Below are 16,097 nucleotides of genomic sequence, written 5' to 3' on the forward strand. Positions count from 1 at the left end.
ATTGATGTTTATATGGGAAGGTTAAAGGAAGCAATAATGGGATATACTCCAAGTTTGATTTTTATCCCACTTGCTATGTCGATGATGGAGTTGAGTTAATGTCTCAAAAAATCTAATATGCAGTCATTTCCAGTGTTGTATACTTTTCAAATCAATATTTATAGCAATTACGCTCAAGTAAAATGAACAATAACGTGTCAGATGACTCAGTTTCATTCCTTGTTGTGGCTTCTTTCCTTTTCAGCACAAAACTGCTGGGCGCTAATTGGAGTAGCGTGTTGGTGCAAACCAGCTGCAGGTCCTGTTGAATCCTTTGTTGTCGTATTTCAGGATATCAGGTCCTTCATATCCATTCCACGTGGCTTCAGAAGGACTTTGAAACAGGCTTGCCAACAGGATGTGGGGGGAGGCTGCGTGGGGGGGGGGGGCAGAAACTTCCCCTCTGCATTAATAGGGCTTAGTTTGCAAACAAGTGAGTATTGTCGAGAATGAAAGAAGGGATTTTGGAGGAAATGCCAAACGCAAAATGATCGATAAATGATACTCAGAGACGAGGAGGTGTAATGAGTACAAAGGATGTGAAAACATAATGACCAAAATAAATAGTTGATAATCAGCGGTAAGGATAACTTGACTTTAAGGTTTGTAAGCATATGGCCAAGAAAGGTGTGCAAAAACCCACCTTATGCATATCCCATTTACGAAATCTATACGCATTTACATATTACAGTACTTAATTAACCACGCATATAAAGCTTTATTTCACTGTACATAAATAAATAAGGAATCGAAAAACACCGAGGAATTAAATTTGCATACCCCATTTACAAAGTCTATAAGCATATAAAATATTACTGTACTTAATTAATCGCGCATATGAAGTTTTATGGCACTATACAAAAATAATCATATTCAAATATATAACGGAATCGTGAAACACCGAGGAATTGAATTTGCAGAGCATTTGATGAATGCTGAAGAACGAAAGACCCGCAGGATTAAGAAAAAGAATCCCAGTTTGGGAAAGCTTTTGCTCACGGAGAGATTGGGTGAAACCGCACACACTCGAGGCGGCTGCAAGAGAAGGCTGGAAGAAGGGAGAAAGATGTTTCTGTTGTTTTTGTTGATTTGGGAAAAGGTGTATGAACCGGTTCCTAAAAACATCTGCTTATAAGCATGCAGACGTTAGGGAGCGTGTCTACAATGGTGGAAGATGAGTATCGAGGTAACTCAGCGAGAGTCAACGCCACGTATGGAAGGTGGGGGGGACAAAACATGGACTTGAGGTCAGAATAGGACTGCCCCAGGACCCAGCTTTGAGACCCTTGCCGTTTGCGTCGGCAGGACGACTGAAGTGACTGGAAACCAAAGGAGCCTGCTTGGGCACTACGAGACTCAGGCGATTTTGCCTATTAAAAAAAAAGCTTAGTAACAAAAACAAATGTTCAATGGGCAGAACTGTATGGAGACAGGATGGGAAGGAAAATGTCGATAGGATGGAAAAAAGGAGAAAAAGATAGGCAAAGAAATATATCGCAATTGTTTTGCAATACGTGGATTTTTGTTATTATTATTTTTTTTCAATATCTACGATATAATTATCAAAGGAAGAGGAGGGACTGAAGAAAGTGAGATTACCATGGGAGTGTGCCTTGGGATAGGAAATCCCCCCCTAAAAATAATAATAATAATAATAATAAAACATGCAAATTAAGGGACCCAGCAGCTGAGCAGGAGAGAAAGGAAATACAAAAAGGTTCACAGTAGGTGCCTGGAATATCGGACACAGACACGGGTAGAAATTAAGGCACATGAACCGTGGGTATTTGGAGGCTAAAGACGAAGTGGATATTGTGGAAAGAGATCGGACGCCACTGAACGCGGGAGGAGAAACTACCCGGCGTCAGATTCATTCGGTTTCGGCGAACCAGAGCGAGCGCGTTGGAGCCAGGGAGGAAGAATGTACAGTTGAGGCCGACGGCACACTGACTCTATTCATGCTCCTCGGTTTGTCACAGCGCGGAAAGGGCGATTGGGCTTCTTACGTTTATTTGTATCTTGGTCTTCAGTCGCTTTTTCAGTTTCAGTTTCATTCTCACTCTCATTTAACATCTCCTTTCTTACTTTCATTTCTTGCTTCGGCTTTATTTATTCAGCTATGTTTCTATTGATTTTATCTTCATTTTTATTTTTTATCATTATTTTTCATCAATTAAATTCTATTTTTTATTATTATTATTATTATCATTATCATTATTATTATTATTATTATTATTATTATTATTATTATTATTATTATTTCATTATTATTATTATTATTATATTATTATATTATTACATTATTTTATTATTATATTATTATTATTATTTATTATTTATTATTTATTATTATTTTTATTATTATTTATTATTATTTTAGTTATTATTATCTTATTTTATTATTATTATTATATATTTTATTGTATTATTATTATTATTATGTTATTTATTTATTTATTCATTATTATTATTATTATTTATTATTATTATTATTATTATTATTATTATTATTATTATTTATTATTTATAATTATTATTATTATTATTTTATTATTATTATTATTATTATTATTTTATTTATTATTATTATTATTATTATTATTATTATATTATTATTTTATTATTATTATTATTATTATTATTATTATTATTATTATTATTATTATTATTATTATTATTATTATTATTGTTATTATTATATTATTATTTATTATTATTATTATTATTATCATTATTATTATTATTATTATTTTATTATTTTATTTATTATTATTATTATTATTATTATTATTATTATATTATTATTTTATTATTATTTATTATTTTTTTATTATTATTATTATTATTTTTATTATTATTATATTATTATTATTATTTATATTATTATTATTATTATTATTATTATTATTATCATTATTGTTATTATTATTATTATTATTATTATTATTATTATTATTATTATTATTATTATCATTATTATTTATTATTATTATTTATTATTATTATTGTTGTTTTCTTTGCAGACGATCACACAACGACGCCTTTCAGTCTTTCTTGCATTTAAACATCACTCCTCTATTTTCCATCTGAATGTTCTCATTTTCCAAGCAGGAACGCGAGTAAAAACCCTTTAGTATTTCTACGCCTGTAAAAAAGACACAAAAAAGAGAGAGAAAAAGAAAAAAATCAGTAAAATTAAAAGGTTCTTTGACCCTCGGGGAAAATTACGTCCCCAACATATGGCAACATCGAACAGGTGCCGCTTAGGAATATTCTCGTTTTATTGCGTTGTATGTTTTGCTCTTGCAAATACGCGTATTTTTTTTAAAAGTTTCGAAGCACTTAATTATTTCAGGGCAATAGTTTTGTTTTGTTTTTGGCTTATGCAACGTCGCCATTGCACGAGAATTAAAAAAAAATCAATCCAAACCGTTCTCCACGTTTCGTTCGAATCCATTCGCGGCGATCCGTCGTCGTCCACATCATTATCACTTATTTTCGAGGGGATTTCTCCCGAAATCGCCCCTTCCCCTCCAAGAAACACTTCCTAAAAAGATTAAGACACACCGTTCATTCCTACAATTATCGCCCAAGCACCGTTCCCCCCGCCATACCTTCCGGAGCCCCAACCCAGACTCTCCGGCCGCCTGCTCGCGCACGCATCGGGACGCCGCCCCAGTGCAGCCCCGATCGCCATTTTGTGGGACCGCGAGCCGCGCAGCCTTTCTTCCTCGCTGCCGCCGAAAACGCATCTAATAACGACGTAAGTAACTTCGGCGGAGGTGCTACTATCCGGGGGAGGCGGGGAGGGTGCGCGCCGGCGAGAGAAGAGTTGGGAGGGAGGAAAATGCGAGGAGAGGGCGGCTGGGAAGCAGACCCCAGAGGCCTCCTGCCGAGGCCTTCGAGTCGGAGGCCGAGGGTCTCGCTCGCCTGCGCTCCGGGCGGCGGCGGCGGCTCGCCCTCGTTACGAGGTTCCGCTAGGAGTTTGGGAGATTTTTTTTTTTTTTTTTTTTTTTTGGAAACATGTATAGGCCTATAACTCAACCCGAAGATTTTCGGGGAGAAAATGGAAGAAATTGCAAAAATCGGGGAAGAGAGAAGACTTAAAACCTATTGACCTTTCAGATTTGGGGTTTTATTATATTTTATTTTTTATTTATTTGTTTTATTTATTTATTTATTTTTTTACGGGAAAAGGCACCAAAGGCCCGGAATGAAGGATCGGACGTTGCCAGCCGACCGACGGCAACATTCTCGGGCGCTTTTCTTCTGTGGCCTTCCCTCCAGCTGACAGCAAGGGCAGTGAGGCCAGAGTCACGGCCGGGCTGAACCTTAGGCCTTGGAAAAGTTGACGGAAAATTTGTCCGCAATTTTCGGGGACGTTGAATTTTTTGCTCATAACAGGCTTTTTAAGAAGTAATGAAAAGTGTGAAAAATAAAAACCTGAACAAAGATAGTACGTGTGAAGTTCTAAGCAGCCATCTTTTATTAAGAAAAAAAAAAAAAAAATGCAGATAAATAGCAAAGAAGTTGTTTGATATTTGTCTCGGTATTTGAAGAACCGCCATCAAATTTCCTTTCCTACGCTTGAGTAAACATTCAAGTGATCCTATTTTCATGTTTTTGGCATTCATGGGAGTTGCTTGTTTTCCTTTTTAGGCAAAGCCATAAATTTACGTCCAGGAGAACTTTTTGTCTGAAGGATTGACAGTACAGTATTAGTACTATAATGATATTGGGTCTTTAGAGCAATTAATATATTTCTTACATTGTGCAGAGCAGTCTGTCTGCCTCATGCTACCTTGATTATTATGGGAAGTGTAAATATTGAGCTCTTCCGTAGGTGGTGTTGATTAGCACGAAGGTTTGTAAGCTGTTACTGTGTCGAGTTTGTGGTTTGAGTGTGACGACATCCGGCAGGACGCAAATAGCTTGACACAGAACTACTGTCAATAGTGCTTTTTGTGTTTTTTTTTTTTTTTTTTCTACTTTTTGTAAATGCAATCAATCAATAAAATGCTTTTACTATATGAGCAACAATTAAAGTTTAATGCATAAGTTTGGTATGATCATCAGGAAACTTATTCAATGCATTTTCATATTTAAAGTTGCTGCTTTTCAATCATGGTTTAATACATATGTAATGTGCATCATTTAGGCAAAAAGTAATCCCAGATTAGACGACAGAATTGTAGACTGCAATGGTATTAGTGAAACATGACTCCTGGACCCATAGTGTCCACAGCATGATTTAACCCATTTTAGACGAGTCGCGTGTACTGGCGTCTTACACCATTTGGTCTGTGGGGTATGCCTACGTGCATGGCGATGCGCCAGAGTGCGTGGAGCGGAGCATTCTGCTTGATGTAGTAGACTCCCGTGCCCATTGTCTGGCCATTGCCAGAAATCACAAGAGTTATAATACTCAGGAATTTCTGTTACCTTGTGGTGATGGGCTAAAGGATTTTTTTTTTTTTAAAAATCTTGCCTCTGGACTCTTCTCTCCATGAAGCTATCCCCATGCCAGTCACCATATTTTCTGCCCAACTGCTTCATCAGTGTATTCTGTACACTCAGAGATACAAGTTGGCTTTACCTTAAGAGTGAAGGGAAGGGTGGTTGTAGGGACAATTGTTGTACTAGAGGAACCTCTGCAGCTGGAATATAGGTATTGTGCGCAATGAGTATTGGTTCTCGCACAAGTTGAATGATGTGAGAAGAGGAAAGGATGTTAGCTTTTGCAGATTGGTTTTGATATCAGTGAATGTTTTTTTCATTGCCTACAACACTGTTCTTCAGGCTAGGGCGTTCATCTTGTCATGACTGAATCATATTTAGATGTAGGTTCAAAGTAGTTGTACTAGTATATTTTGGCACTTGCAAGGAAAAGTATGTTATATTGAAATATTTACTTGGAGATTTGACACTAATTGAGAAGGGCAAGTACTAACTTTAAAAGCTTAAAAATTTGTGGGCACTTTGCTAAGAGTTTGAAGCTGCCATGCGACATCAGCAACTCCAGAGAGGGTGATTAACATAGCTGGCAATTTTTACACTCCAAACCAAGTGAAACTAACCACAGAAACCTTCCATACTTTGGTGATGATAAGATAAAACTACGATATTGATACGTTAACATGGGTGAAAAAAGGGTTATGGATTTTACATAGTTTTCAAAGTATTTGCATTTTTATTCTTGGAATTAGTATGATATAAGTATATATAGTTTTGTAATTTTGATCATAATGTGAAACGTATTTGTATTAGTGTTTGACTATAAAAATTTGGTATTTGATCTACCTCACTCACATTATGAATAAATTATAGTATTCTTGCTGTCTAACAGTTCAAGTAACTTGTTAGGTACTGATGTAAGCAGTGTGAAGTCTTTATTGGTGGGGAATCTCTCTTTCTCCTTTCTTTTTTCCTCTGCTTCTTTCCCTCCTTCCTTCCGCATAATTTATTATACTTAACTAATTTCTTTGAATGTCATATAAATCATACACTAATACATGTTTAATATGTTAATGAAAGTCTTTTTCACTTGGATTTATATTGAAAAGTATCATGCCTGACTTGCCTATATATATTTAAAATTCTTTTCAGTTATAAAAAGCAACACTGAGTGAAAATGAACCCACTAACCTTTTTCTCTCTGGCTTTCAGACCTCACGTTCACCAGCTCTGGAGGATGGAGGTAAACATTGCCCTCGTTTATGGGAGGGACCGAAATGGAGATACAAATGTAAACGTCAAGAACGGCAGTAAACCTGTGAATTAGAGCGAAATACAAACTGAGCATATAGACCCAAATGCTTAACTTGTATAATGCAATACTTATACTACTGTAGTTTGTTTATGAATGCTACTATTTCTCTTGTTCTCTCTCTCCTGCAGCTCCAAGGGCAGGGACTTGGCCTCACAGAGATGATTAATGCCATGGCCGCCCAACAACACATGTACACCGCAGCTGCGGCGTACGGCAGTCTAGAGGCTGCCGCCTATGCGCAATATCCGCAGTATGTTGCGCAGGTCAGCGTAAGTATCTCTGGTCACTTGTTTTTGTTTTTACAATAGGTTGGCTTAGATTTTGTTGAATATCATGCCTGTGATAGATGTGATTGCTTGTGACAATTCCAGCCATGTTGATATTGGACTGCCTATGCTAGCTTAAGTTTTTTTTTTGTTTCCATTTATAGAGAGAAAAATTATCAGCTGAACATGGCATAAGTTTTAGAGAAGCTTGTCCTCATGCAACTTTTCTCGCCCCTCCCCATCCCCAGGGAGCATACATAGCCCCGGCACCAGCGCCAGGAGGTGGGCGTGGCCATGGGCATGGCCACGGGCATGGGCATGGCCATGGTCGGAGTGCCATTGACCCGTATGACGGCTATGCGGCCCCGGCCTATGAGCCGGATCCGCCTAGGCATCGTGACCGGCGCGACAGAGAGGACCGCCGTAGAGACAGGGACAGGGACCGTGACCGCGACCGGAGGGATAGAGACAGGGATCGCAGGGACCGGGACAGGGACAGGGATCGGGACCGTGACAGGGACCGAGACAGGGACAGAGACCGCGATAGGGACCGGGACCGCTGGAGGGACGATGATCGCGACCGCAGCCCTCGCAGGGACAGAGATCACCGTGACTACAGGGATTATGATAGGGACAGAGATAAGTGAGTTTCAGATCGCTTCCTCTTCTGTTTTTTTTTTTTTTTTTCTGCTGATGCTCTTTCATCTTGCTATTCATGATTTCTAGCTCCTCTAATATTCCTCCTAAAAGTATACCTGATATCAGTAGAATAAGAGATCAGGGAGAGACGATGGTATTCTTATGAAGAATTCCTCTTCAACGACAAGGCCATCAGCTGTAGGCAGCAGAATTTCTTGTTTATTTCTAACTCATTTGTCATGCATTTCCTTTTCCTTTATTTCAGTTATGAAGATGAAAGGACAGATTATAAGTCGCAGCCGCCTAACAATACTATCATGGTCAGGGGACTTGCACAGCACATCACAGAGAATGATGTGAGTCTTAACACCCACATTTTTTTTTTTACAGGTTTCAGGTGTTTTAATACCTTGCTATCCTTATCATTATTATCACAGTTAGTTACTATTATTATTGTTAATATATAATGATTAATGTAATTCTAGATTGAGTATTTTGTGAGATAGATCATAGAATAGTATTTATTTTTGTTACTTCTCTCTAAAGTCAACTTTTTATCCCCCCCCCCCTCCCCCAGATCCGGGCAGACATCCTAGCATGCAACCTTATGCCAAAGGATATCCGCCTCGTCAGGAAAAAGGAGTCAGGTAATAAACATTCCCATGGGCCTTAAAACTCCCAGAATCCTCAGTTTTTATGTTTTAGTTCCCAATTTTCTGTTATCCATGTTCTTTCCTGTCCACGCGTGCTAATCTCGCTGGCTGAAAGGGGTACCCAGGTCACAGGGTCTCACGCACATACACGTTCGCAAGCTCTAAAAAGAGAGAGAAAGAGAGAGAGAGAAATGCTATTGGAAACCTAGAGGAGTATACAAGGACGGGAGAAAAGCAGAGTTTGTAGATGTGCGCGCACTAAATCCAAAAACTTTTCCAGGCGACTACACTTGGTCAGCAGATCAGCAGTGTTGTCAACTTTTTTTTTTTAATCATTATTATTATCATTTTATTCCTGTTCTTCTAAAGGTGTGAGTACCTAGACAATAGTGAATAGGACATAACATTGCTGCTCATCATGTTTTGTTAGTACTTGCTTAAGGAATTTGACTTTTGGTATTCAGTAATGGTGAATATTATATAGTGAAAGTATAATTAATAAATTTAGATGATTTACAATACATGTATTTTTTAAGCATGCCAGCTCTGTGCATAAATTTCAACAAAATTTGGAAAAAGGAATATGTAAAAGAAACATTTAACCTTAAATCCAGTTTGTGATGTGTTTATATAAATGTTTACTTACACTCTGTACCTTCACCCCTTGTAAGATTGAACCGGAGATGCAGCTGTAGGGGGCAAGCACCTGTCCCTGAACACCTAGAGGGCTCATATGTGACTGTGTGCTTGTGAATGAGTGGGAGCATTTGCATTGACCAGTGTGGCTGAGCATCAACTGTTGTGATTGAGCATGATGTCACAGGAGTATTGTGTATCATTGTGCTGGATGAGAGTTTATTAAAGTATTTTCAACCAATGCAGTAATTATTACAGTGTTGGTATTTTTGTGGCCCCTGTGACTTGGAAGAGGCCATGTAAATTATTGTTAAATGGTAGCAGAGCCAGCGAGGTGAGCATAGAGTGGCTGGATGTGGCCACAGGGCCAACTCACGGCCATTTGAGGGTGCCACGTTGAGTGTCCCTCACGCCTTCTTTAAGAACATCATTTATTAACACTTGCTTGTGTGTGTTCTTGCGTCTAGGTGCATCAAGAGGCTTTGCCTTCGTGGAGTTTACGACGGTACATGACGCCACACGGTGGATGGAAGCCAAACAGGTATCGCGGTGAATCCCCGCCGGCCCGGCCCGGCCCCCGGCAGTTCCCCCGGCAGGGCCTCTGGACCCCCTGGCCGCGGCCAAGGGGTCACGGCCCAGCCAACTCTGCCAGTAACACTGGGTTTACCTCTTCCTCAATACCATCATAGCCATTATGTTCCTCTTGTAATTTTGCTTCCAATGTTGAGTCAGATAACTTGTGTCACTTTCTGTGAGGAACTATTAATGTTAGACCTTGACCAGTTATTGTACATGTGCGTTATGAGAGTATGGCCCCTCATCCTTTACTTGTATTTAAAACCTCAGTCTTACATCACTTGGAGTGCACAATATATTTTTTTTCTGAGTTTTTTTTCCATTAATTTTTTTATATATTTTTTTAAAAGTTACGCTTGCTCATTTTTGTTCCTTGATACTGTATTTATGTAAGCATGACCTTCCTTTATTCATGGTATGAATGTTAAAGGGTGATTGTGAACACATTAGTAGTTTAAGCTGACCTAGGATTCAGTGAACCTAAGACTAGATTTTTTGCTCAGCTGTCTAAGGCAGTGGCTTATTAACACTTAGAGCATGGCCAGGGATATACATAATGAAGGCCACCTCTGCCATGGGGTAACTAAAGCTCCCTAGACTCATGTTGTTGGATTTGATTTAAAGAGGAAATGCTTAAGTGTTATGTATATATATATATATATATCTATTTCTCTACATATATATGCAGTATTTACCTTCCCCTCTTTGTGTCAGATAGTGCATCCTTTCCTGCTTTCCTTTAGTGTATGATTATTGCATCCAAGAGGTGGTCTTAGTATATCCCACTGCTTTACCTCTGGAGTACCCTGAGAGCACATTCAAGGATGCATGCTTGCGACAGTCAGTGAAATAGTTGCCACTGTAAATCCATTCCCAATGAAAGGTGAAAATATCCAAGGAGCAAGTCTGATAAGGGCTACCCTGCGGGACCCTCTGCTTTTAACAGCATCAGCAACAACAACCACTACAGTAAACGTGCTCACCCGAACATCCACAACAACAAAGTCTCGGCACCACGGTTCTCCTCCAGCCAGGGTGTTGGCACTCCTTCCTCTGTAGGTTGAGACGTGCGACTTTTGCCCAGTACTGCCATTCTTGGGATTTCAGGGAAGAGCTTTTACACAGGTGTAATGCTCAAACCTTCCCTCCCCTGCCCTGCCCTCACTGCTAGTTTTTTTCACATCACTGATAGTCAGAGAACATATTCTAGGTTGACCTGAAGGCAGACATACCTGTAGGATTAGCTCTTGTCCTGGCTCATTCGAGGCTGAACTGGAGTCCAAAAGTTGCAGCTCATGTAAGACCTTAAAATTTTGCACAAGACCATTTTCTAATGTGTATGTGGGTATTTTTTGCAGGGTGTACTTATCCTGCAAGATGTGTACAGAGCAACTTTGCAGTATTCCATCCCCAAGGAATCCTCCGAGCGGCAGTCTAAAGCATCACAAGACTGGTTTTGTATCAGGGTAAGACACTATTTTGGCAAACAAAATTTCTTAGGAAAATATAGTGATCTTTTTTTAATAAGATTCTAATATATAATTTGTATTTGAGCATTTGATTTTATGTAAGTGTAGTATAGCCCTGATTTCTCCCATCATTTCTTTACTCAGTGTGGTGCTCATAACTTCAAGCGTCGTGATTCCTGTTTCAAGTGCTCGGCCCCTCGGCATGAGTCTGAGGCAGGTGAAGAAGGCAGTGATGAAGTGTGTACCTACCCAACTAATAGTAAGTACCCTGACTAGCATTCACTGGAAAAGGTAATCACTAAGCAGACAGATCTATTTTTTAACAAGTAGGGATAATGAAATGTAGGCTGTAGTAAGTATGCAATTAAGGTAGGATTTATAAATTTTTACCTTTTCAGCCTTGCTCCTGCGTGGACTGGATGTGCTGAGTACAGAGGAGAGTGTTCTTCAAGGCATCCAGCATGTGGGAAGTGACCTGCCCATAAGATCTGTGCGAATAGGGAGGGATCCCCTCACCAACACCTCTCGAGGGGTGTGCTACATTGAGCTGAATTCTGTTTTAGACTCGATGCAGTTGCACAATAAGCTTGCTCATGCACCTCCCACTATTGATGGCAAGCAGGTAATGAATCTCAAGTTATAGATCATTATTTATGTCCTATTGCTATCAGATCTATTTTTCCTGCAAGTATGAATTGATGCTGAGTTCTTAATCTCCATTACAGGTCACCATATCCTACTGCAAACTGAACCCAAATAATGGCAATGGTAATTACTTCCCCATTCTTGTTTTTGTTAAATATTTCCCCATTCTTGTTTTTGTTAAATATTTCCCCAGCCAGTGAGGGTCTCAATCACAAAAGATTCATTAACTATGACTACTTGTATAACATTATTTTGACATTTCATAGGGAAGGTAATCTTGATATAATTTCAGGTAATAATTGGTCAGCACAGCAGCAGCAACAGCAGCAGTACCATCAGCCTGCAGAGTATACTGCAGGTGCTGACATCAAACAGCTTGCAGAGTACAGTGCCTCTTTGTATGCCCAAACGCCAGAGGAGCATGCATCCTATGTCCAGTATTACACCATGTACTACCAACAGCAGGCACAGGTACTTAGGACTTTTGAATTAGGTTTCCTACACAGGATCAAGAAGGAAATTTAATTTTGTGTGTAAAAACAAGTTTGATGCAAGAGTAGATATTTTTTTTTTTTTTTTACTATAACAGCTTGTTGAATTGTTCTCTCTTTTTTGCAGGCCTATCAGCAGAATCAACAACAACAAGGCAGTTCAAATCAGTCGGATTCAGTCAATGCTGCTGCTGCAGTTGCACAGTCTGCACTTCAAGCGATGCAGCAAAAGTCAGCAGCAAACACTTCAACAAGCGGTGCAGCGGCAGTTGCAGCGGCAGCAGCACAGAGCACTTACAGCACTCCTGCCACTACAGCACCAACAACATCTGATCAGACAGTGACACAAACTACACCGGGTTCTGCCAATTATGATGGAGTTCAACTTCAAACTGGAGAATATCCCACTTACCGTAAGTTGGAATGAGAAGTGTGGATGGCATTAAGTGTTCTGTCCAGAAATAAATTTTGAACGAGGATAGGGAAAAGGGATGAACAGATATATTCATGTATTTATACTTAGTGTTATTCATTATATATATATTTCTCTTTGCAGCTCCTCCTGATGTCAGCACATACCAGTATGATGAAACCTCAGGTTACTATTATGATCCTTCCACCACGTTGTACTATGACGCCAGCAGCCAATACTACTACAATGCTGAGAGTGGCCAGTATCTCTACTGGGATGCAGAGAAGTCCACTTACCTCCCAGCACCTGTCGGGGAGGATGGCCACGAGGGCAAGAAGGGTGACAAGAAAGAGAAGGAGAAGGATAAGCAGGACAAGGTTGGTGAACACTCTTGGAGACCTTTAGTGATTGTTGAGGTTGTGTTCCCACTATTGGGATGGCTCAAGGGTTTTACTCATTTGTGAATATGACGTGTGTTTTCAGGTTAAAGTTGCAAAGAAGATTGCGAAGGATATGGAGAGGTGGGCCAAGGCTCAGAATAAGAGGAATGAAAGTGCCATAACAGGGAAGGCTGCCACAGCTGAGCCTGCTGGAGGTTCCCGTGAAGGAAGTGGAACGGGAGCTGCAGATGCTGCCTTTGCCGTGCTTTTGGAACGAAGAGATCGTGCTTCACTTGTTGAGAAGCAATCTCAGGTCTTCCAGATGCACATGAAGAAGGATTCAGCACCAGTAAGTTAGATTTTGAACAGGATCTTTGTCAGACACATTAAATTGGTGGATTATCACTAACCCTTGCAGCTAAGAAGTATTCTCAAAGAAAATGTTTCACCAGGTTCTGGCTAGTATGAAGAAATCAGGCCTTGTCGCAGCATATGGAGGAGAGGGAAGTGACAGTGAAGAGGAGTCTGGGGCTGGCCTAGGGGGCATGGGTGGAGAGGAGAGACTAGAAGAGAAGCTGGTTGACTACACGAAAATGGCTTGTCTTTTGTGCAAGAGACAGTTCCCCAACAAAGAGGCTCTGGGCAGGTAAGGAGGACTAAAGGGCGAAAGTGTTGTGTTGCACAATTTCCTTTTTCTTTGTTTTTTATTGCAAGTCGGTTATTCCAGTTTCATCTACATGAGGGTTCTATATTCACAAGGGAAAGATGCGCCTTTATAAGTCTTTATTTTATTTTGCAGACACGTTCAGCTCTCAGACCTGCACAAAACCAACCTGGAGGCCATGAGGAAGTCGAGAGGGTCAGGTGATGGCGCAGGTGGACTGGGGGGAATGACTGCGGCCCAGTACAGAGACCGTGCCAAGGAGAGGCGGCAAAAATATGGCGAACCAAGTGTACCTGCGCCCAACAAACTCAAGGTTCATAATAGACTAGTGTCTTCTTGAGAGGAATTCTTACTTATTGAATGGTGACGAGTGGCTGAATAAGATATCAATCACTATGATCAAAGGCTCTAAATTTTTTGCCTTTGAATTAGAAGAAAAAAATAATTTAGGAATTATCATTATTGGTTTTGTGTACTTTTATATGCATGTTTCGGCTTGAAAGGGATCTTGTTTTATGTATTTGACTATTGCATGCATGACAATATTTCTGTGAACTATAAAATGGTAAAGAATGCTTCTGTACTGATTATAGCAAGGAAAAACTTAGTTATGAATGGATGATTTTATTATTTAACGCGAAGCTGCCTCCCCCAGGAACGTTACATGGCCGCCCGGGAAGAGGTCGAGGCTACCAAGTATGAAGAACCAACCAAGCAGGGCATCGGCAGCGACAACATTGGAAACAAGCTGCTGAAGAAGATGGGCTGGACCGATGGGCAGGGGCTGGGCAAGGCGAACCAAGGCCGGACATCCATCATCGAGACGGAGAGAAGGGTGGCCACTGCCGGCCTTGGGATGCAGGGCAGCACCTACAGCGTGGTCGGGGACAGCTACAAGGATTGTGTCAAGAAGATGATGTTTCATCGGTACCAGGAGCTCGATGCCCAAGAAAAATCTGTCAAGAGCTGAGTTGCCGGGGGCGTGTGACAGGCGGCAAAGTAGCAGGTTCTGTTAGTCTTTCAATTTTTACCGATGTGTGCATCTTTGAGCAAGATGATATGTATTGAGACCTTTTATATTTCTCACAGTGAAAGACCGGTACTGTGAACAGTTCCAGGTCTTGTTCCTTGATCACATCTGTCTTGTTTTTGCCTCTTGTATTGCTGTAAGTGATCTTTTTCACTGGTTTTATTCCTTCTTACGGGCTGCTAGTAATTAAAACTGAGTTATGAATTCTTACTTTACACTAATACACCTGTATACGGATGTGGAATCTTTCTTGCAAGTTCCACGTGTGTGTGTGTAATATATATATATATATTATATTATATATATATATATATATATTATATATATATATATATATATATATATATATATATAATGTATATATGTCACACACACATCTAATGGCTCTTTGAGGTGAGGATAAAATTTACCTTTGTAGGAGTAGAACATCATTAATACATGTTACAAGTGCTGAATGTACAATAAAGTTACCGCCATGATAACTTGGACGAAATGTTAGTAGCCCGTGTAGAATTGTATATATAATGATCACAAATTCCAGCGTGATGTCACAAGTGTGTGCGTGTGTGTGTGTGTGTTTGTGCGTTTGTGCCGGAGTCGTATACAAAAACTGATTATGTTTTGTGATAATTATTTTCCAATAGTTAACTTTTGTAGGCATTTTGGGATAGTCCGTGATGTTCTGTCATTTATGAATGACACAAATGCTGTGTAGCTTGTTTATAAGACTTCTTTATATATTTTGTGAGATGCTACATGGAATAAATGTGTATAACATGACTCGTTTTAAATCGACCGAACAGGAAAGAATTAGGCTTAGAAAACAAACAAACCAGTAACTGGGTGTATATTTTGCCTAAACATTTGTTACCAATACTTTTCTTTTTAATGAAACTGGCGATTCCACACATTGTAACAAGAAAAGGCTAATTCACACACTTGCCATAAATGGAACCCTCTGCATTTTGAAAACAAAAAAAAAACTTAAGGCCAAGACAAGGTGAACTTTCCTACATATACTACAATTTCTTTCCCCAAAAGTAACCATTACAGTTCATCGAAATCAGATATTCCAATGACTTTTTTTTCAACTTTTGTTCATTAAGGCACAATCGGTGAATCCAGCGTGTGTGACGTAGAAACGGGGTGGTGAGAAAAGCTGTGAAGAAATGTTCACTCATGTTCGTGGCAAATTTGTGCTGTCAGGGTTAATTATACCTCGCTTTTTTATACACAAGCTCGTCTCGTAAAACCTGTTGATATGAGCGGTCGTGATTGGCGGGCACTTGTAGAGATGAAGTCACAGGCGGCAAATATTCATTGAAGTAATGTTTTTTTTTTTCGCCTGTGACGTCATCCTTACGGAACCCGTCGATCATACCCGCTGGAATGGAAAGACCCTTAATGTTAAGTTACGGGAATATTTTT

General features: G+C 39.6%; 1 protein-coding gene across 1 annotated transcript; it reads left to right on the plus strand.

The window, feature by feature from the left end:
• The first annotated feature begins 3,609 nt into the window (after nucleotides 1-3,609).
• LOC119575306 (RNA-binding protein 5-like) lies at nucleotides 3,610-15,449 on the plus strand. Its single transcript, XM_037922850.1, has 19 exons — nucleotides 3,610-3,802; nucleotides 6,706-6,784; nucleotides 6,937-7,077; nucleotides 7,239-7,717; nucleotides 7,979-8,069; nucleotides 8,291-8,360; nucleotides 9,470-9,543; nucleotides 10,937-11,044; nucleotides 11,192-11,306; nucleotides 11,446-11,669; nucleotides 11,773-11,815; nucleotides 11,985-12,163; nucleotides 12,311-12,596; nucleotides 12,740-12,972; nucleotides 13,079-13,324; nucleotides 13,428-13,621; nucleotides 13,775-13,952; nucleotides 14,295-14,957; nucleotides 15,030-15,449. Exons 2-18 carry the CDS (start codon nucleotides 6,731-6,733, stop codon nucleotides 14,607-14,609), a joined length of 3,030 nt encoding a protein of 1,009 aa, XP_037778778.1. The 5' UTR covers nucleotides 3,610-3,802; nucleotides 6,706-6,730; the 3' UTR covers nucleotides 14,610-14,957; nucleotides 15,030-15,449.
• Nucleotides 15,450-16,097: the final 648 nt, after the last annotated feature.

The sequence above is a fragment of the Penaeus monodon genome, chromosome 7, assembly GCF_015228065.2.
Source record: "Penaeus monodon isolate SGIC_2016 chromosome 7, NSTDA_Pmon_1, whole genome shotgun sequence".
In the NCBI taxonomy this organism is placed as follows: Eukaryota; Metazoa; Arthropoda; class Malacostraca; order Decapoda; family Penaeidae; genus Penaeus; species Penaeus monodon.

Coding starts and splice junctions, on each gene's coding strand:
- LOC119575306 (XM_037922850.1), top strand. CDS start 6,731: ATGGAGGTAAACATTGCCCTCGTTTATGGGAGGGACCGAAATGGAGAT. Junction 7,078..7,238: donor AGTATGTTGCGCAGGTCAGC/GTAAGTATCTCT, acceptor TTCCATTTATAG/AGAGAAAAATTATCAGCTGA. Junction 8,361..9,469: donor CGTCAGGAAAAAGGAGTCAG/GTAATAAACATT, acceptor TCTTGCGTCTAG/GTGCATCAAGAGGCTTTGCC.